Source organism: Tympanuchus pallidicinctus, unplaced genomic scaffold, assembly GCF_026119805.1.
Source record: "Tympanuchus pallidicinctus isolate F22 unplaced genomic scaffold, pur_lepc_1.0 scaffold28, whole genome shotgun sequence".
NCBI classification, from domain to species: domain Eukaryota; kingdom Metazoa; phylum Chordata; class Aves; order Galliformes; family Phasianidae; genus Tympanuchus; species Tympanuchus pallidicinctus.
This window is the reverse complement of record NW_026294745.1, coordinates 3373809-3395184: the sequence shown is the minus strand read 5'-3', so window position 1 is coordinate 3395184 and position 21376 is coordinate 3373809. Positions and strand designations below refer to the sequence as shown.

At 39.3% G+C, this 21376-nt stretch overlaps 1 protein-coding gene and 1 long non-coding RNA gene across 4 annotated transcripts in view; both read right to left on the bottom strand.

Annotated features, from left to right (window-relative positions):
* Window positions 1-16739, bottom strand: part of TMEM132C (transmembrane protein 132C) — a 180207-nt gene extending 163468 nt beyond the window's left edge. The window contains exon 1 of one of the 2 annotated variants that reach the window (XM_052690812.1): window positions 16479-16739. In XM_052690812.1, the coding sequence (XP_052546772.1) occupies window positions 16479-16557 (79 nt within the window). In that variant the 5' untranslated portion in view covers window positions 16558-16739. Of the gene's footprint in view, window positions 1-5326; window positions 5481-16478 lie in introns of those variants that run through there. The other variant, XM_052690813.1, reaches the window with a different exon arrangement.
* A 1836-nt stretch (window positions 16740-18575) lies between these two features.
* LOC128084599 (uncharacterized) lies at window positions 18576-20165 on the bottom strand. Of its 2 annotated transcripts, none has more exons than XR_008208624.1 (3): window positions 20105-20165; window positions 19457-19580; window positions 18576-19113 (listed from the first exon to the last, which is right to left on the bottom strand). It is a non-coding gene; the product is annotated as an uncharacterized LOC128084599 (long non-coding RNA). The 2 variants fall into 2 exon arrangements; XR_008208623.1 differs by having other exon boundaries at window positions 18576-19026.
* Window positions 20166-21376: the final 1211 nt, after the last annotated feature.

The window sequence follows — 21376 nt, the reverse complement described above, 5'->3', positions numbered from 1 at the left end:
ACTCTCCATCCTGGAATTAAAGCTTTATTACAGTTTAAATAAGTAGCTTTTATACGTAACATATATTGCATACAAAATAATCATTTCCAAAAGCAACTTTCAAGTCTTATATAAAAGGAAAATGAGATAGGGACGTATCCAAACCTCTTGCTTGCATTTCAGCCTCAGAAATGGTCATTAAAAATATTACTCAGAAGCACATCATCAAATAACTCCTTTAAAATGCAGTTCTGCCTAAGATTAGAGAAGATTTTATTGATAAACATTTTCACTTCTAGATCCTGCCTAATTCAGCTAACTACTTGCTCTTGATATCAGTGGTAGGAGCAGATAAACACATTCAGAGAGAAGGAAAAGACAAAACAAAACATTTTCCTGTTACCTGCAACAGAGCTCTCAGGATGGTAGATGGCAAAGCAGCCTCCAGAATACTGCCACAACCAGGCAGATGCACATTGGAAAGCATGGACAGGAAGTTCAAGGAGCCCAAGGCATAACACGCATTCACTGATGCTGAGGTGAAACTCTTCTGCTCCTGGCAGCTAGCTAGTAATTCTACTGGAGCCAAGAAAAGCTGGGATAACATCTCAGCTCTTCAGGTCATCAGTAGTCTCTTGTGTTACTGGTGATATACAGTCACATCCTGCCCCTCTGAACACCCAGGAAAATTATGGGATTCCAGTTCTCTTCCTGTGCTATTCTTAGGTCACTGATGCCTGAAGCTACAAGGATATCGAGTTTCTTTAGGTTGAAAGAGCACTCTGAATACCTCTGCACATTGAGTTCTTTCTCCTCCTCTATGAGCAGCAAATGCTTTCTTCAGCTGTGTCTGCCCAAGGTTTTCCAGAAATGCAACAGAACAGCTTCTGCTCTGGAAACTTAATTGTTCCCCAAAATGTGATTAATTTGGGAGTGATTATTTTAATACAGTTGGTCTGTTGCCTCAGCTCTAATTACATTTCTCTTGTCAATTAATTAAAACCATGCTAAATGAAATACCAGTATTTATTTAAAGTTTAGGGGGAAAAAAAAAAGTCATGGGATACAATTAGATATTACCAGACATGATCTCAGCAGGTTTTCAATTATTCTATGTATAATAGGTCCCTAATTCAATACAAAGCTGTAATTAAGAATGTAATTAACTTGTGGCATTCTACTGATGTCATACACCACAAGAACAAATAACGAGCTACAGTTTTTAGTCCAGAATCCTTAATGGATTGGTGCGTTTCATTGAGAATCAATTAGATACATAAAAATAATTTATTATGGGTACTTGGCCAATATAATGGCCATGTTTGAAAAACAAGCAAAGTATAAAACAAGAGGCAATAAACTTTGTTCTGGCCAAAGCCCAAATCTGCACCTGGTACACACTGTATGGAAATGATGGACTTGCTATCACAGGTAGGAGACACAATGCCTGTGTCTACACAGCTCTTGAGGACAGGTCCAAGGATTGGGGCAAGATGCAAGGATAATTGCAGATGTGTCTACATATAATCTGGATGTGAGCAGCTTGAGTAGGAATAGCAGCAAGTTAAACTGTCTGATGTTGTTTTGGTGATATACTGAGCTGTTCTATGTACAGAACAGACAGTCCAATGTGCTTCATTCAAGTCCAGACTTGAACAAAGCAGAGCTTCTGGATTCACCTGTATTAAAACTCTGCATTTCAGTCTAGGTTTCATAATAGACCATGATGCTTCCAACCCCACTGAACTTATGAGAAATCCTCCAGGTCAATACTGCTTATCAAAGAAAAGCTTGTAGTTCTGTAACACAGCGTTGCTGAACTGTCTAAATTGAAGACTTCTGTTCTCAGTTACAATTATTTGAATGCCACATTTCCTTCAGAATTATTTTAACAGATGACATAAGGAAAAAAGTGTGAAAATGAGCCTAAGGAAACTAAACAGGTTTCCAGAAATTATCCATCCGAGCTACAAATAACAGGTCTGTGGTAACACTGAAAACAAAAGAGAGCACAAAGCATTTTACTTTCAAGATAGCCCTCTTACCAGATATACACTAGGATAAAATTCTGGCTGTCCAGCTAAGGAATCTTATGTACTGAATTTAGCTGGTAAAGAGCAAGTAAATAGAAGAAAATATAATCACATAGGGTGAAGATAGGCACTTCAGAAAGCATTCAGGAACTCCATAACCATCAAATGGACTTCTGATTCCTTAAAAAGACACTTCTGATTTGCTCTCTAAATATTTAATTCTTCCCTCTTCTGGGAAAACAGTGAATTAATGGAGCATCTGCTACCTTCCAAAGGATATCATCACCTTCAAAGGTGAAAAGTCTCCCTTTCAGTCAGCTCACTGGAGCTTTTGTTTCTTTATGATATCATTCTCTGCAATGAACTATCAAGCTAGTGAAACATAAACATGCATTTACCTAAAATCAAGTCACTTGGATTCAAGAATGCTTTTGTGTTAGTGACATTCATCTACCTATTTGGACAATTTTTTCTTCTAAGTAGTTTTCACAAACTGACATACTGAAAAGTTAACCAAGAAATACGTCGTTTCCTAAAATATTCCAATAAACCAGATCTAAACACTCTTTACACTCTTTGATAATTAATGCTGAGTATTTATCAAAATAGAACTGATGGAGTTAATGGCCTTACTTAACAGCTAAAGTTCTTTGAATCACAAGATGCCTCTTTCAGATTAAAGTGGCACTGAAAGAGTCCGAGTTCAAATCCATTCCCATGTATTCAGCGTCTTTAAAGTCTTTCTCTTTTTCCACAGTTCAAGATGTTGGCACTTCATGAATCAATCTCAAAGGATATTAAAAAGCAGCAGGAATAGCCTACAATGAGCCAGAAGGTTTCTTCACAAAAAGAAAAAAAGAATGTTACATCTGCCAAGTAAAGCACTAAAAAAAGTAATAAGGAAATCCAGACTTAACTTAATTCATGCCCACATACATATGCATTCAGATACAGCCTTTAATGACATTCATGCTTCCAAATAAGTTCTAAGGCTGAAAGAATAGACAGCAGCTCACCATTTCTTTATCATTACGTATAACCTTATGTACTAATCCAAGACAATATTTAAGTGTTGCACTGAACTATTACTACCCCAGTGTCATTTTGTGTTGCTTTTCATGGCATCCCACAGAGCATTTCAAAAATATTAACTCATTTACTTGCACAACACTTCCCTAGGACAGCATTTTCTGTAATTTTAACTGCACCGCAGCTAAATTAGTAACTTAACTCAGAAGTATCTGCTAATACAAACTCCTTATTTAGAAAACCTACAGCCTCATTTCTCAAAGTATTAGTGTTAACTCAGAGCAAATCTCTTGCTTACTCTAAGGACAGATCTAAAAAATGTAAAATTATGGCATGAAAATCTGCTTTCTTTAAAGTATCGCATCAACTCCATGGCAGGAACAAGAATAGAAAATAATTCTCCACAACGTTACTGAGCTGTTTTAACCAACATTATCTTTCTTCAGTCATTCTTCTAAGCTAATCTGCAAACCTATCCAGCATGTCTGGATACAGAAAGTAAAAATAAAGTAGAGATTCAGAAAGCAGAGCCCTGAATGCCTAGGGAAGTTTTTGAGCTGTAACATAACATGTTCAGAATCATATATCCCCTATCTTTCTTCTGCAGTTTGCATTTGGTTCAAGAGGGCAGTCACATGGTCTTCAATGGGCTACTGAAAATACATTCCAGGATGCTGTCACCAACACCAAGCGAGGAAAAAAAAGATGAAAATTCTCTGTATAGATTCAGAAAAAAGTCGTGCTGAGCCCATTACATCCATGCACCTTCCAGATTCTGTAACTAATGAAGCAGAAGTCCACAGACAATAACCTCATTCAGAACAACAACAAAGTTATTTTTCCCCCCAGAAAACTATCCATCCTGCGCATGGAATGAGACAGCAGAGCCATAAACAACCACCTGTTCCTTAACCCCTTTCATCCACTGAGATTGCTTCCACCCTTGCTCAGCATAGAAATGAGCAAAGGAATGAGACATTCCGAGAGCACGGAAGGAAGCTTCTGTAGCTTCAGTTTTTGCCCTAAAAATTGGTCCCATCATGGCTTATAACAGTTAAAGGGAAACATCTCCTTATCTGAGATTGCGTGCTCCACAGACACAAGATTCACATAGCAACATAGCTGTCAACCTCTTGATTTTATATTAAAAATAGAGTAAACTCAATTTGCAGGCTCAAAGCTCTGGCAACTTAGAATAGAATTCTCATGGAAGTTGCCCAAAAGTTATACGGTTTCAAAAGCATTTTTATCCCAGTTTTATGTTGGTTCTTTTTTCTAACAGTGCTGTGACACGCTTGCAGGTATTATCTGCAGTCATGAATCTTACTTATGTATGAACGCTAGCAGTCATTTTTATTCATCACTATTTCAGAAAGAGATTAAGGAAAACACCATTTATCTTTGCCTCTAACAGTGAAAATTGCAGGATTTAACCCAAATAGTACTACTCAGAGAAATGATTCTTGCTGGCTAGAACTCAATTTTTAGCTGGATTTGTTCTTGGAAACAACTGAACCACTTAACAAAAAACTTTCTCAAATCAGTAAGAAAATATGCAGCTTAGAAAACTTCAGTTAAAAGTGCTACAGCTTGAGAAAGTCCCACTTTAAAAGGGTATTATACTGTATGGAGCTAACCAATTAATCTCTATCTGATGTTCTGACATGCAGATATCTGCCACTCAAAACAACTGCAAGTAAATTTGTTCCTTAAAATACCTACTCAAGCCCCCCACAAAAAGAAATTTACTCCCCTGTCTTTGATATAATACTGATCCAGTAGGAATTATCACATATGCAATGAATTACACCACAGACTTTTCATCTCAAACTGCTTTGAAATATTGCTTACTAAACCTACTAGAGTTAGTTTTTCCAATGAAAAAAAGACTTCTTAAACTAAGTCTTCACATTCTGAGTACTCCATGTGGTTCACATTTGCTGTTTCTTGAAAACAGTTTCCCTAAAACTTACAGTGTTTGATTTCATTTTCAGTTGAAAGTTATAAATGCTGGGGAGGGAGGGCAGGGAACAAGAAAGTATATTCAGAATGAATTCAAATATTAGTGTTAATTATATTTATAGCATGCTAGCATAGAACTTAAATCTCAATAAAAACCCAAAGATGTGCCTTCAAAAACTGTCAGAAATGAATACAACCAGAGAATAGCAACCCACAACTGAAAAGTACAGCAGTAACAGCATGGTGACAAAGTCCCTAGCTACAGCAAATAAGAACAAACCCAAATACAGCAGATGCAGAAAAAAAAGAAAATTACTACTCACCTTCAGAAAGCCACAGGCATGCAGGGACCTCCAGCAAAAGATCCCCTCACCTCTACTGCCAAACCTTAAATGAGGTCTGGGAAGGGCTGGATCCTGGCTCCACCCCTTCCAATCACTCAGGTACATTGCCTGCACCTGAGCTCCCCTGTGTTGGCCCTGCCTTCCCACCAGGTGCTCCATCACTCAGCATTTCTACTACAGATGGTATGTGTTGGATTTATAGTTTTGAGTAACCAAATCCATAATAAGTAGAGAAAAGGTTACAGAACTGATCTTTTCAGCTAGGACCTCTAGCACTCAGCATAAAGAAATACTAATGGTTGATTTGGTTGTACTTTGGAGTCAAAACAGCATATCAGTTTGAATAACCCTCTGCAAACAGTTCTTACTCACCTGTGGGTGAGGGAACAGAGTACTCCAGTGGCCTATAAACCTAAGTTAGAGCTCAAACAGAAACAGTTTCTAAGGACTGTGACCACTTAAAGGTTCCAGGTGTGTCTATCTCCTCAGAGAAGTCTCTATGACTTCAGTTAATCTCATCTATACTTACAGTGTTATAACATCAGCATTCATGTGTAGCTGAGTTGGTGATCCTATTGTAGGAAAGGTACAGACAACACCTTCAACTGAAGCCCACAAAACAAGTCACTCTAAAGCAGACATCCGCGTTTGGGTCGATGAATCACACAGGTGAGCAGCACACATTATTATCTAGAACACTTCTGCCAGTAATCAGCACATCAATATTGATACTCCAAAGTGAAGTGAGTTTTAACATTCGAACAACATGAAGAACTAAGATATTCTAATTCTTTAGACTACCAATGAAAATATTGCCCTTCCTTACTACCATCTCTCTTTTGTATCAGACAGCTATTCCAGGTCGTAAAGAATACTAACATCCAGGAGTATCAAAAGTGAGGTGAAGACAGAAAGGATGAAATGATCTGTTAGGAGATAAAGTCAGAGATAAAAACTATGTTGCCAGAACTTCCACCAAAATGTCAGATTCTCTCTCTGTGCCTCCTGAATCCCCATGCAGGGCTACAGCAAGATGAGGGATGGAATAATAGAGCTCTAGTTGTATTTTATCATAGTTTTCACCCCAAAGAAATACAAAAGCATAAGTTATTTAAACTCCATTGCTTGTAACAATCATGTTATTTTGATTAAACATTTTCTGGAAAATTTGAACAGACTCCAAGGAATTGTTTTTAACATTCCCCAACAGAGGATGTCAAAACAGTATTTTTCAAACAGCATCTACCACTTACAAACAGACTAATTAACATAAAAAGACGTCCAAAGTCAATTCAACTCTGACAGTGCCTAGCAGTGCCAAATTAGATCTGGCATCTTGAACTAGCTTCTCTCTTCCAGCAAATGAATATATGTAAATGCTGGAAAAGGATTCACACAAAACTGCTCTTCGCCCATGAACAGCACTAGAAGTGTCCTCTTCATCCAATCTGTTTCTTTTCATATCTTTTCATACCATATACATGGTAAAATTAGGTAGAACAAAGATACTTTACCAAGCATCCATGAATTGTTAGATACATACAGACTAATACGTATACCGGCTGAAATCTTGATGAATGGCAAGGCTCCTACTGAAATAAGTAGATAAATTTTAACTTGACCAAGTGCCCATGGTGCAGAATTTCCTTAATTACAAAGGAACTGGGATTTGATGAGCTAACAACTTATGCCAGTGTCTCTGTAGTTATTTCATGTACAGATTCTAAAACTCAATTTTTAATTTCAGAAAAGTCCAGTAAAATAATGAATTACAAAAAGTCACGAGTGCATTGTGGTCTAAGGCTTCAATGTGACATAATCTTATTAAATGATAAACAAAGATCATGCACAAGAGACACGTAGTACAAAAAAAGATCAGAATATTCCTAAAATATAAGTATTTGGACCACTGTTAGTTTGATTCACCATACAAAGATGAGATCCTTTTCAGGGTCTAGGTCAGGATCCAAAATCCTACAGACATTCTGAACTTCATGTTCAACTGACAAATGTGGGTCCTCCTCCTGGTAAACACAAAAACAAACCAATATAAGTAATCTTCAGATAAACTGTTTGCATTTTGTGACCCTCTTGAACAACTCTGCCTGAAGGCACGATTTTTACCCCAAACCAGTTTTGACATTGCAGCACTACATGATCATGTTTAAATGTCATCTGATGATTCCTATTAAAGTGTCACAGTTCTGTTGCTACAGCTAATTTAATTCTAAATGAATTTTCAAAACCAAGACTAAAGTTCAATGGAAGCCTGAAGCTTTGAGGAATGGTAAAGCTTTGAGCCTGAAACACAGTGATATCCAACTTCAATCTGTTAAATAGCCACGGAAACATCATGAATCTGTGATTCATTGAATAATGGTACATAAAGTAATGAAGTAAGACCTTCCAGATTGACATTGCATTACACATCTTTCCAGACCAGCACTCTACTTTCATCCACAAACTGCTCATGATGCTCCAGATGAAAAGAAAACAACATACTCCTTCCACTGTTTCACACAGAGTTGGAAAAATTCACTCTACCATTTTGCTGATACATTAGCTTACAGATTCAATCTAAACATATGACTAATGGGCTTATCTAGTGAATTACTGAGTACCATCAGGTGATGCTGATCTCATATCGGGAGGCTATGTTTGGTTAAAAAAAAAAAAAAGAGTAATAATTCATATTGCTTTGTAACCAGTTACAAATCTTGCAAAAAGGACTTGCAGTTTTACCCCCTCCTAATTCTTTTTTCATTCCTATTATGAATAACAGAAAGACAATCAGATAATAAATGCCACAGTAATTGCCATTTGACAGATGAGCAAATGAAATCAGAGAAGTTACCTAAGCAATCACACACACACAGCTGGAGGAAGAATGAAAGAAACCTGGGAACCCTGCTTACTATTTCTTGCTATTCCCACTAAGAAAGATATATATCTTTATCTTCCCTTTGCAGACAGAAGAACAAGAGTATATAGGAAGAATGTACCTTAATTTATGAATTCCTTTAATAATTTCTTTCTGAAGTTATTGACAGGATGATTATGAACAACAGAATCATGAAGGCATTTAAAAGCACTAGAAATTCAATAGTATTTCTAACATAGGACAGTCTTTTTTGAAAACATCAAAGATGAAAACAACTATTAGAGTCACTCTTCTAAATTGAACACTTGTTTTAAAACAGTAAGGTTTGTCATTATTGTGTATATTCAAATCTCAAGACATACCAGGACAATCACAAGAGACCAGTCAAGAATAATCCAACTCATGTAATGTCACATCAGCTTTTACGAGAGGCACAGGCTTTACAATTATGTTAGGCATGTGTGCTGCCAAAGCACCTCACGTACAAATTCTTCAAGCAAGCAATTCACGGCACAGATGCTGTCTTCAGAAAATGTGCAGCCTTTTCCACTCACGTTTCCCATACTTTGTATGATTCATTTGCAAATCCCAAATTACACAAAGAAAAACATCTTCTCAGTCCAATCAGTCCACTACTGCACAATATCAAATATCGGGTATGCATTAGAAGAGCAGAGCATACACAGAAGAAATCCTATATTAAACTCATCATTGAAAATGCAAAAGTGCAAGCATTGACAAGTTCAGCTCTTGCAAAAATAAGTGAGATTTAAAAGATTTAAGATGGATAATGCATAATTAGATTCTCCACTGGCACATACACACCACTGACTGAAAATTCACTGAAGATGAGAGCATATAAGAAAAGCACTGTAACAGCCCAGTTACATCATGGCAGTGTCATCATTCCAACACAGGTCCCAGAGTTGTGGTACACCAAACAATTCAGTTGCAGACTACAAGAATTAAAATCATGAATTAAAATGGAAAGCAGCTGGGCCTGAATCCATAGCCATTCATGTCAACAGGAAGGTTCTACCTGATTACAGAGGGCCTTGGGGCAGGGAGACACCGCAGCAGACCTGCTCTTAATTTGTGTAATGGTTTCATCACCATGTATTTCACTTCACAGTCCTTTGCTACAGGACCACTTTACATTCCAGACTTTGACAAAAAAACATATCCTAGCAGCTGTGTACTTCTGGATCCAACCTGCTCAGGCCTTAGTCCTTCTTTCTATCAGAAATTGATGTAAACCCAAATGTGCTCCCCTACACATTTCTTATTCCAGTCTTAGTCTCAGTCCCAAGACATGACCTTGACACAGACCTCAGTGCTATTTCCCCAAGATTCCTATCTTTTGGCAAACCCTCACCCTAACCTCCTCCTCCACACCACCTCCAGGCAGACCCTTCCCTACATTTCTAGTCTCCTCCTTACACAGAAAGCCTAACCTTTTTCTACCCATTCCCAGACCTTGCCCTTGCTGCCTTTCAGACCACAGTTTCCTTTTTCATTTTTATTTTGCTCACTTCGCTCCACATCTTGCTCTCTAGTTTTTGTCCTTCCTTTAATGCACTGAAGCAATTTCATTTTCCAGAAACCACCCCTGCAGCTAGGGAAGGGGATGGAGCACTTTGAGAGCACAAAGATAGACAGTGTCCCTACCCACACCTCTTACACTTTGCCCAGATCAAACTTCTGCAGCTCAGAATATGCAATCATAAGGAAAGAAGGGCTCTGTCACAGAATATGCCTAGAGCATAACAATTTACATAGCATTAACTGTAAGGATTCATCAAGGCCTTCCTTGTCACAAGCAAACATTGTTTGTAACATTTCTGACTTGACATCCCACCAAATAAACCACAGACTTTCTTCAGATCTCAAGTTCCATAAGGGTATCAGCACTTCTCAAGTAAGAGTAACTATTTTTAAACAAAAGAAAATCCATGCTTCCCTCCTCTCCTTCCCCCCACACACATAGCTTTGTTCTTGTAAACCACTGAACTCTTGGCTGAAGTTTTGGAAAAAAAATTAATAAATAAATTACTCAATCTGAGGCAGATGCTTGGTGTTAATGGAGAGAGAACTTAAACTAAAACCTAACTCTTAATGTTGATTCTAACAAGCAATTCTACCAGTCCTGTTTGCAATAACAGTACAGGCTTTTTAATTGCATTGCAGTGTTTTTAATTCATTGTTGGGTTTTTTTGTTGGCTTTGACTTTTTTCTTTTAGTTAAAAATAAGGCGCTACATCAATGCAACCATTACTATTATTTGTACAGGATCAACAATAGGAGAAAAGCACCCAACAAAAAATTAACGTGGCATGGTTCACCAAGTGCCTTTCATTCTCTAACCTCTTAGTGTTTAATATCCTGCATTGGATACATGTAAGCAATTCCCATAACAATCTCTTCTTTTACTATGGTGTCACATGTACAAATTAAAGCCATACTGCTCTAAGTGTTAGGCTGCAGTACCACAATCACCTTAGCATTCTCTCCCCAACTTGAGTCCATCCTTTTTTTTTTTTTTTTTTCCTTATACAAGCAGTCTGTTGATCCCATGGTGATGCAAAATTAAAAACAAAACAAAAAAAAAAAACCAAAAAACAAACCAACAACAATCAACAACACATTTTTTGTGTGTTTTATCTCCCTGAAGCAGCTCTCAGAGGAATCAGGCATGTCAGATGGTTGTTCGGTTTGGAAGAGGGCAGAAACAATTTACACTGGCTCAGGCCAGTGAGGTACTGATGCTCAGGCAGTGCAACTGGTTGGAAAACGGAATTTCACAAGGACAGAAGCTAATGTTGAAGCTTTTCTTGCCATTGAGAATGGAAGTAAAAGTTAAATTGCTACGTAAAATTAAAATGCTTTTCAATAGACATTTGTAATGATTAATCTTTTCACACAAGTCATACTGAGGCAATTCATTTTTGCAATATCAGAACAACACTATAGAAAAGCACTAATGATGTGCTTTGTAGAGTATCCATGCTATTCTAAGTTCATATCTGAATACATTTACAAAAAGTCCAAATGATTGTTTTCTGAAACAGCTTCCTTAATGAAAAAGTTATTGAATTTAGATGCAATAAATAAGCAATAAAAAAAGAAATGACTTAAAACTCTCTCCCCCTTTTTGTTTTGCGATTGTATCAGTTTTTAAAATACTTTTGAAGAAAGAACAGTTCAGTTGAAAAGCACTTATCAAGTGGAAAAAGGCAGCAATTACATAAGTAATACATTAGAAGTACTGTGGTAGATGCACTCCTGTATCTGTCCTCTATGATTCTGTGTTGCAGCTAAAGAGCAGAATCGAGAGGAGAAGCCCCTCTGCTGCACCGGTATCACAGGGTATCAGCTTACCTTTTATTTACTTAAGGCTTCCTCTTCATGTACAGAGAAGCCAACTTCCACTTGTGCTTGAGGGACCAGTAAGGATTTGTTCAAAAAATCAGCAAGCTCTCCCCTGGCTTTTAGATGTTTATTTAACGCTGAAGTTTCCCTATAAATGCCAAGTTTCTAACCACTGTTTTGTGACTTAGAATTTGCTTCAAATTACTGAAGAGGGCAATTCACGGAACAATTCTCACTCGCTTTGCAGCAAGTTTGTGTTTCCCAGTCTTAGAGAGGAACATAGGATGTAAAGCACTGAAACGCTAATTCTGGTAGCAACAGAAACCAATGGATAAAGTAGTACTCTGGTATTACAACAAAATATTACTATTCTTCTACAAAACTGCATGTTTAATAGAAATTGCAGAAGAAAGTTGAAAACGTTATCTGAGAAGAAACAACAAACAAAGTGCTTGACTTTATACATGGCACTTGTAGCACTAACTGATGGTAAAATCCGATTACATTCTTACTGCAGCATATAATAAAGTGTCCACTTAAGGAGCCATGTCTAGCTGTTTACATCTGTCAAGCTGCTGAAACTGCAGCTGTAAAAGAATGCTTTTGATAACGACAGGGGAACTATGATTAGTATGATCTGTGTTATTCAAGCAAAAGTGCCAGAAAAGGCTGTCTCCAAGCACAAAGTTACTGACCCAAGATCAGTGGTGCAATAGTACAACATTAGCACATTTCTTAAGTGTAGTGGCAAAGAACTACTTAGTCAAAATGTAATTCCCTAAAGAAAAGCTCAGCTAATTGACCAGTGGTGCAAAGATGCCTGTAATTTTACTGATGGGGCTGACACTTTGTTTATGGAATTCAAGCTCAACAGATTAATACGCGTTAGAACAGCAAAGAAAATAGAAAAGTGGATGCGCTGGGTCATTTCACTAGAGTTGAAAAGAAAAATGGTGACCTGAGGCTGTGTACTGACCCAAAAAAATGTGAACAAATAGACAAAGAGGGAGTATTTCCATTTACTAACTAAAACAGACACAGGCAGTACTTGAGTAAAATTATTTTCAAAGCTAGATACATCTGCAGGCTTTTGCCAGATACCTCTAAGTGAGGAGACTGCAGAAGCTATGAACTTTCAATGCACCATTTGTCCGTCCTGATTTCAAAGGGGTCACATCTGTCACTAGAGCCTGAGCCAGTCCACAGAACACAAAACAGTACAACTGCTTGAAGAGCTGAACACTGTGAAACTGTTTTGCCAGGGTACTGAGTCTGTAAGGGAGGCTGAATAAAATAGAAAGGACTCAGGCCTGCAAGAGCAAGTCAGGACAAGAGTTTGACCGAGACAAAGGCCAGTAAGTCACTGCACACCACTGGGAAGGACAGAGCACTCAAATTTCAGTCAAACACCTGAAGTTAACATCCGATTTTCCTATAGCATTATAGGATACCACCTGTATTTGTATTACTATAGAATTCAGATATTAAAAAGAACTGAAAAGAACCTACTGGACAAAAAGGCCAAGGAAAGATCAAAAGCTAGCAGACCAACTAACCAGCTGTTGATGATGATCACAGCAAACAAGAGAAACAAGGACACTACTGATAAAATCTCAGACAGCAAGACAGTGGTGTTCCTGACTGTAGAGGCAGCATCTGATTAATATCTCGAGATTTTGAACTTTAGTACACTTACCTGTCTCTAGACTGGTTGCCTTCAAAAAGACAACTCTAACCACAACTACGACCAACAGCTCTGAGACACTTACTGTAGAGGAGCCTTACTTTGCAAACACTAGCAAGGGAAGTCTGTATGCCAATACTTCTGACAAATATACCATTATTTACAGTTTCTAGCTGTTCATTAAAGGACAACTTTTCAGTGGTGCTGATGTACTTTTTCATCAGTAGAGGTAAAAAATGCAGAATTAAATCTCAACTCTCAATAATATTTGCATCTTTAAATCTCAGCGAGTATAACTTGGCAATGCTTAATAATATTTTGAAATTTATGAAAGATTAATGCTCTGCTGTTTATCAATTGATTACATACAAATGAAAGTTCCATTTATCACATCATTTTGGATTTAAAAAATAGCAGAACAAAAGCAGGTAATATACCAGCCTCTGGATGCATAACTGTGCTTGCATTTTGTAAGTCTACCTGAATACCTAGAACTCTGGTAACACCACACAAATGTAACACTTGCTCATGTTCAGTGCTTTCTTTCATGTATCTACATACACACACACTTCTCAGCAAAGGAATCAATCCTCCAGCTGTACATCCTGAAACTCATGTTTAGGTGTTACTTAGGATTCTTTGCTTCTGATTGCTATTATTGTGTTTTAGTTCAGAGATTAGATGAAGCAGAATACATGCATTCTGCTTTTCTATGCATTGTACAATGAAATAGGTTCATACACTTGCCTTCACTTCATTTGTGCTCAGATTCAAGAAAAGAATTAAAAATATCTAACCTTGAACCCACGAATTCTTCCTACTGACTACGAAGAGGCTTAAGCACATGCATTAGCACTTTGCTGAAAAGAGGCCATTTCCTGAAAGGAATATATACACTTAGGATTTGCTTATGTAAATATGATTTCACACACATACTTTCCACCTAGGGAACAGCACCCAATAATTGGTATGTAAAGAACGTGCACGCACCTATATGCAAGAGCACTTTTGCACACTGACTTTTTATACATCCTGGTCTAACTAGAGGCATGGCTTAAATGAAATGCCAAGCTTCTTTCTTGAGATTGAATGAATTAACATTATTAGCTTGATAATAACCACAGCATAATGACATGCTGAGGCCTAAGGCAACATTTCAGGAGAATTTTCTTAGAAATTCAGGCCTGATAGGAGATGTTAATGAGTTCAGAGAAGTAAATATAGCTCTTTAAATAGCAAATGACAACTTGTCTATAATAGTAAGTTTCTCAGTACATTCACAAACGTTTCTGCTTACGAGCTATAAAGTGACTTTCATTTACTTGGACTTTGGCTCTCAAGAACAATCGCTATCCTAACACACCAACAAAAAGAGTGCAAATACACAAGGGGACCGCAAATGAAATGCTTGTTAGGGCCTCACAAGGAAACCATACAAACACCTTATTTAATAAGTTTAATTAACCAGCTCTTTTCTCAACAGCACCGTGCCCAGCAATGCAGAAAGGCAAATTCTCTGCTCAGAAGCTCTGCTTTCCTTCCCTGAATTAATAATATTTTATCTTTTATTCTCAAAGAACGCAGCCCAGCAAACCCCAGCAGCAGCTGCTGTTAGTGGCTGGCTGTGGCACCAATACTGACTATTTTTTACAGCATGGCTGAGTCAATGCTGACCCAGGCTCCAGCAAAGAGAAATGGCTTAATGAGGTTGGGTTGTTTATAACCTCTCACTGTAGCACTTTCTGCCACCCTTACGAAGCAGCACCTACATATTTCTCTAACTGAAAATATTTTTACAAGAAAGCGTCCATACATCAGTGCCCAATTCTATTAAATCTAATGCAAATGCTGACTGGAGAAGATGCATTTGTAACTGTAAAAGCTGCATGGCAGAAGAGATATGGTGCCCTAGAAAGGTGCCAGGCACTCCTTAAAATTCTTAATCTCCTGCAGACTCTGAAAGTGAACACAGGCTAATACAATTCTCACCTCCAGATCGCAGCTTTCAAAACAAAGTCCCATAATTTACATACTTCACATTGCACTTTCATGGCACATTGAGTCACAAGGATGTCCATTAGTTTTAATGTACTATATTAAAATGACTGGCAGTAAGAGGCTGTGCAATTTCCTGCCAAGTACTTTATTTTCTGCACCAATCTGAATGGGAAAAATATTGCCACCAGTTCAGCCCTTGCTTCATTCTTAAGATGCTTCTGTACACATCCATGGTGCCCCTCCAATCAACTGCCCTGGTAAGAGGTCAGCAGGACTGGTTCAAACTAAACAATGAAAAGCCTTTTATTAGTAATCTTCTTATGTCAGTCAAACAGCATCACTAATATTAAGAGGATAAAAAGCAAAATGATTTCTTTTCCTATTGCTAGGGATGACTACAACAGCTGGAATTGCAAAGAGCTTTGCAAGTTTTCATTCCCAAAAAGGCAGAACGTGTCCACAACTAACGCGACCAGAGCAAGATCACAAGATGTGCTGAGATATGGCAATAACCCACAGCTCTGCATGGAAGCCGCTTCTTGGATCTCAAACAGTTTACATGCCTGGGTCACTTCAGAGATCTCCCTTTATCAAAGCGACTCTGATCACAGAAGTTCAGTGATAAGACGAAGCATCAGATCATTCCAATGACCTCTGTGCTAAAACAAACCTGCTCCTCAGCTGTCCCTGTAATCCTGATAACAATCTTCTCGTTCCCTCCAGGTAATTGCTTCTATCCATTCTCGGGAGCTCTTACTGCACAACTCCAAATTCCAAGAGTGATGTTCCATAATCTCAGCACTATCACTGAGCCCGGTGCTCCTTAGAGGTTCACCGCGTTCCACACGGGAACACCATTCCCACAGAGAAAAGCCCTTTATAACCAGGCAATAACGAAGTAAACACCGCGAAAAGCGAGGAAACTTTCCGCTTCTCGTTTCAGTCATGCGAGCTCGCAAGGTTCGCTCCCATTCACATAAACACGAGCGCAGAAATAAGAGGATGGAAGGGAGAGGGGGAAAGGAGCAAGACAACACAGAAGGGATGTGAAAAGGAAAAGAAGAGACACGGGGGCGGAGGGAGGGGGGGGAGAAGGAGAAAGATTTAACGCCGCTGCGGGGAAAACAAGCGGCCATCCCGAGGAGCTGCGAACCAGCGCAGCCCAAGCGCGATCAACTGGTGCTGCGCTTCCCGCTTACCTCCGCACAGCAGCGCCCCGAGCAGCAGTCCGACAGCCTGCGGGCAGCGCGGCCCTCCGCCGCCGGCGGCCCCCGCCATGCCGAGGAGACGGGGCCACGTCCCGGGAGCGGCTCCGGGAGCCTCCGCAGCCGCCCGGTCAGCCCTCCCTGCGGGCCATCGCCGAGCGCGCCTCGCTCCCAGCGCCGCTCAGCCCCGCACCGGGCTCCCGTCCATCCCGCCGCGCTCCGTCCCTCAGCCCTCCGCGCTCCGCCCGAGCGGAGGGGGGCACAGCACCAGGGGAAGCCCGGGTTGACAGAACCGCGCCGCGTTCTCCGAGCAAAACTTTTCCAGCAAAGGACGAGGGAGATCCCGGAGCCGCCGGAAATCCCCGGGCTGCTCACCGCGGTCGCCTTTCGCCGCGGCTGCGGCCGGCTCCGTTTCCCGTGCCTTTATGTGGGGGCCGGCGGCAGACGCGCGCACACGGACTTTTCCCTTCCAGGAGGAGGGGAGAAAAGCCCCAGCGGGGAGCGGAGGCGGCAACCTGCGGGCGGCGGGCGCCAATCAGGGGAATCGCTGCCGGACCCACGCGCGGCCGGGCCGCCCGCCCCCCGCACCCGCGCGGGAACTCCCGCAGCGCGGCGACCGTTGGTCTCGAGCCGGGCACCACCTGTGCCCACCTCCCTCAGCGCCCGGCACGGGACCCCGAGAGCGGAGCCGCGGGCTGCAGCGGTGCCCTCGCGCTGAGAGATGAGGCGATGTAGTCGCTCAGAGCACAGAGAAGGAGAAAGGCAAATTGACTGGCAGGAGAGGGGAACGGGAATGTGAGCATAGCTGGCCCTGCAGCACTGAGAAAGTGCCCTCAGAAACAAGGGCACAGCATTTCACCACCTCGTTCCTTCAGTCGAGCTCTCTGAACTCCTGGTATAAAGTGACACGTATTGAAAGTACCAAACCAAAGGAAAAGAGCATCACCAAAGCAGGGAAGTTTGCTGCACATGAATGCTTCCATCCAGAGAGGGCAAGAGAAACGTGAGAGAGGTTTTAATCATGTCAGTCCCATGCCTTGGCAGCACAGCCCACCACAACCCCTCAGGTGAGCAGCTCACACCTGGACTTCACTCATCTCCAGACCAGTCCTTCCCCCCTTGCCCTCTTCTGCCTTCATTTCCATTTGCACTTTTAAGTTCTATCTTCCAACCATAATACTTTAACTTGGTGCTTTCAGTTGGCTGCTCTGAATAACTCCAGCTGCTTTCTCTACTGCTCATTTACTCATAGTAGGAAAACAAGTAACTGCTCCCCAGCTCCATTTTTTAAGGCCTCTGGAAACCTTCTGCTTTTACCCTAAAAACAAGGGCCTCATCTCTCTGGCAGCAGGCACAGCCCATCCCCTTGTGACATCAATGTAGTCCTCTGGCCAGGTAACAAAACAGCAGACAAGGCTGATTTAATCATTTCATTTAGCAAAATATGTAAATATATCTATGCTGATTCCATACAGAATATTGTTTACGCAAGACATTATTCACAGTTTGATGAGCAAAGCCAAAAAAGTCTGCTTTAAAATAGGGATTTCTGATGTCCAACTGCAAAGAACTTTGTCAGGAGAGGCTTTGCACTGTTATGGTTTACATGGGTTCATTGTATGTAGCAGCTACTTAAAACACAGGAAAAAAATAAGCAGAAAGAATTGGATATGGATGCAATTGAGGTGATTTTTTTTTCCACAAGAAAATGAAGAAACATTTCTATGTGGAAAGAACAGCGTAACAGCTAGAGTCTCTTCTGCTTGATTACGAATTCTGCACTACAAATATTTGTTAGAGTCTAAATGTAGGAATCCAGAGGATCAACAGTAAAACACATCAGCTAGCACAAATATGTCCTACCCACACTTAAATATGTAGATATTGTCTGTGCTTACACTGTTTATATTTGACTAGATGAACTTTAGAGGTCCTTTCCAACTCAAATCATCCTATGATTGTGTGTAAGGACATTGCAGTCAAGACAAAAGCCTTTACAAGGCAAATTTAACCAGGAAACCAAAAAACAATGCTACCATCATTATTCATTAAAAAAAAAAAAAACAACAAACATTTAAGCTACGAAGAAAGTGTCAGTGAAAACTTACCTGGAGAGAACATGAGGTTATTCAGAAACATTGACACATAGGGTTATGTCTTATGTATCAAATCCGACCTGAAATGCATATTGCATTATCTGAATAAAATGCTCTGAAGAAAGAAGAATTCATTGTAGAATTCACGTAGAATTCATTGGCAGATACTTTCATGAATAAGTAGTCATAATGAGGTGGCAAAAATGTAGAGAAGTTTGAACAGAACCCTTTTTTCTGCAGTTATCATTGTTCTTTTGAAGTTTGACTTCTCATCATTATAGATACAATATTTCATAAGCAGAACTATCCATAGAAGCTATGCCTAAGACAATTTGTTTAGGCCAGTATCTCCAACGAAAACCAAAGGAGTTACGTGCAGAAGTTACAGTCAAAAATTGAACCTCTTATCTTAATTTATTTCATTCCCCATGTGAAAATAAGCGATGCTGTGAAAAATTTGAAGAACAATGCAATTAAAAACAAGCACAAAGACAGAGAAGCAGAGAGCCTACATTGGATCCTGAAAATGGCAACTGTAATAAATTAAAAAAGGGAAATGCAATTACTATTCATGCAATCTAACTTATGCCTCTAAACATGTAAGCAAGGGTATTTGGTATATGTTAAGTTATATCTAATATCAAGTCTAGATTTTGTTACCTGCTGTTCCAGAATTAGATATTGAATGTAAGATTGCAACATTTTATTCATCTTGATTATTATGCTACTCAGATTATCCTGTTTAAGTCAAGGAGGTTAGTCTGCAGAAACTATGTAAAATTAATGGGTATGAATGGGATATGAATGTAGTCCTAAGGGTTCAATTCTATTCTCAGCAAAGTTTATGGAAATTTGATCCCTAAGCCCAGATCTTACCTTTTAAAAGGTTATTCCTGTGAGTGAGGAGAAATGGTTAGGTAGCTTTGTTTCTGGTGATGTTTGCCATTAGGCTGACCCCTAGACTTCAGCACATCATAGCATGATTTGTCAAGGTCTTTTTCTGGGTATAGAGAATGAATTGCATGAAATTTGTTCTGAGCCGTATACAACTTAATTCCACCAAGATTGTGACAATTATTTTGATTTTTATTTGTAGTAAATATTCCACCAGCAAACACCTTTAAAGTAGTTACATAACTTGATCTCCATATGCAAGAACATACTGCACAGGTAACTGAACACTAGCTGTAATAGCAGTACAGCTTTTTAATTTGCTATTATTCTGTTTGAGAAAGAAGCTTAACACTTATCTTATGTTAAGCATAGAGATATGTAACAAGCATCCTAAAATGGAAAACAGTTGAAGAACAAGATCTTGCATATTTTCTACTCATGAGAAAAAAAATATATATTAATTTCAGGTAAAAAATGGCCATTTTTTGTGCTACACAGATTTCCAACAATAGACTCCCATAGCAATTGAACAGACCCATACAATAGGAAAGACATTACAACAAATGTGTGACAATAGAAAGCCTAGCACAAAAGAAAAGCACAATAAAGGAAAGGAAGAAGATTTCTCACCCACATCAGAAGATTCTGTGTTAGTAGGAAAAGCTTCACCAACAGCAGAGCTGCAGAAAGAAATCCTTCCCTAATGGCTGTTGGCCCTTAAATGAGGTCTTAGAGAGGTGCAGCCAGGCTCCACCCTTTCCTATCTCACAAGTGAATTGCCTTCACCTGTGTTCCCAGGGATGATCAGGTCCTTTCCCCACATGCTCAATCACTGGTTCAGGCTGGGACTCAACAGTTCCCATGCAACTTCCAACATCACAGTCGTGTCAGCCATAAGAGTGGACTGCAAGCAAAAGTGTGTCAGAAGGAATAATTGAATAGAATGTTAGAAAACAGATGTTAGGGTTGTGAAGTTGCCAGTAGTTCAGCACTTGTGATATAACAGGCATTATAGCCTGCAATCTTGATTTTAATGAGAACAAGTTTCTAATGAAAACAAGTTTTTGACAGCTACTCTGTGATTTAGCTATAGAGCATAGGTTGTCCTTGATATATGTGATTGGTTTTGGATGTGATCATTTAGCACTGTATCTACTGCTCAAACACCCATTTTAGTTCTCCGTTTTAGTCAGCTCCTTCTTGTTATCCTTGGCACTTTATCATACATACGACTCAATCAGTGTGACCTTAAACAAGTCACCTACTCTATTCCTCAATGTCTTTACGTATTTAATGGCATAATGATACAGAATTGTTTTTTACAAAGTGCATGGGAATAGGGAATATAAAGCTACATATATATTCAAGTATTCCTTAAAACTAATAGCAGTATCTAAATAAATACTTTTATAACCTCATGTATGCCTCTCTGCTCAGTAATTGTTTTTAGTTATTCATAACTGCACTTTTCTTAACTCATTTCATTAAATATAGGAATCCTTTTTAAATCCTTTGAACGTTGTCATGGCCAGTCCTTACCAAAATTGTATTCCTCATGACACCAGGTATATAAGATTCTAACAGAAAGTAAGAAAGGGTAGAACACCCAAAACTTTGCTAAAGTCTGGAGGTCACATGAAGGATGAAAAGTTGTTCAGGATTCAGTTTTACATCATCCTTGTACCTGGGTCTGTTATCATCCCTTTCTGTCTTCCATGCTTTGTTTGCACTTAGGTATATTGCCACTTAAACTGATTTTATTATACTTCAGTGTCACTATTTCTCCTTGAAATAGAGATATAACTTGAATCTCTACAGTTATTCACTTGTGTTTAATGCAGGTAGATTTCTATTAATGCATAGATTCAGTACATTTGAAATGTATCTTTCTATCCCAGTGCC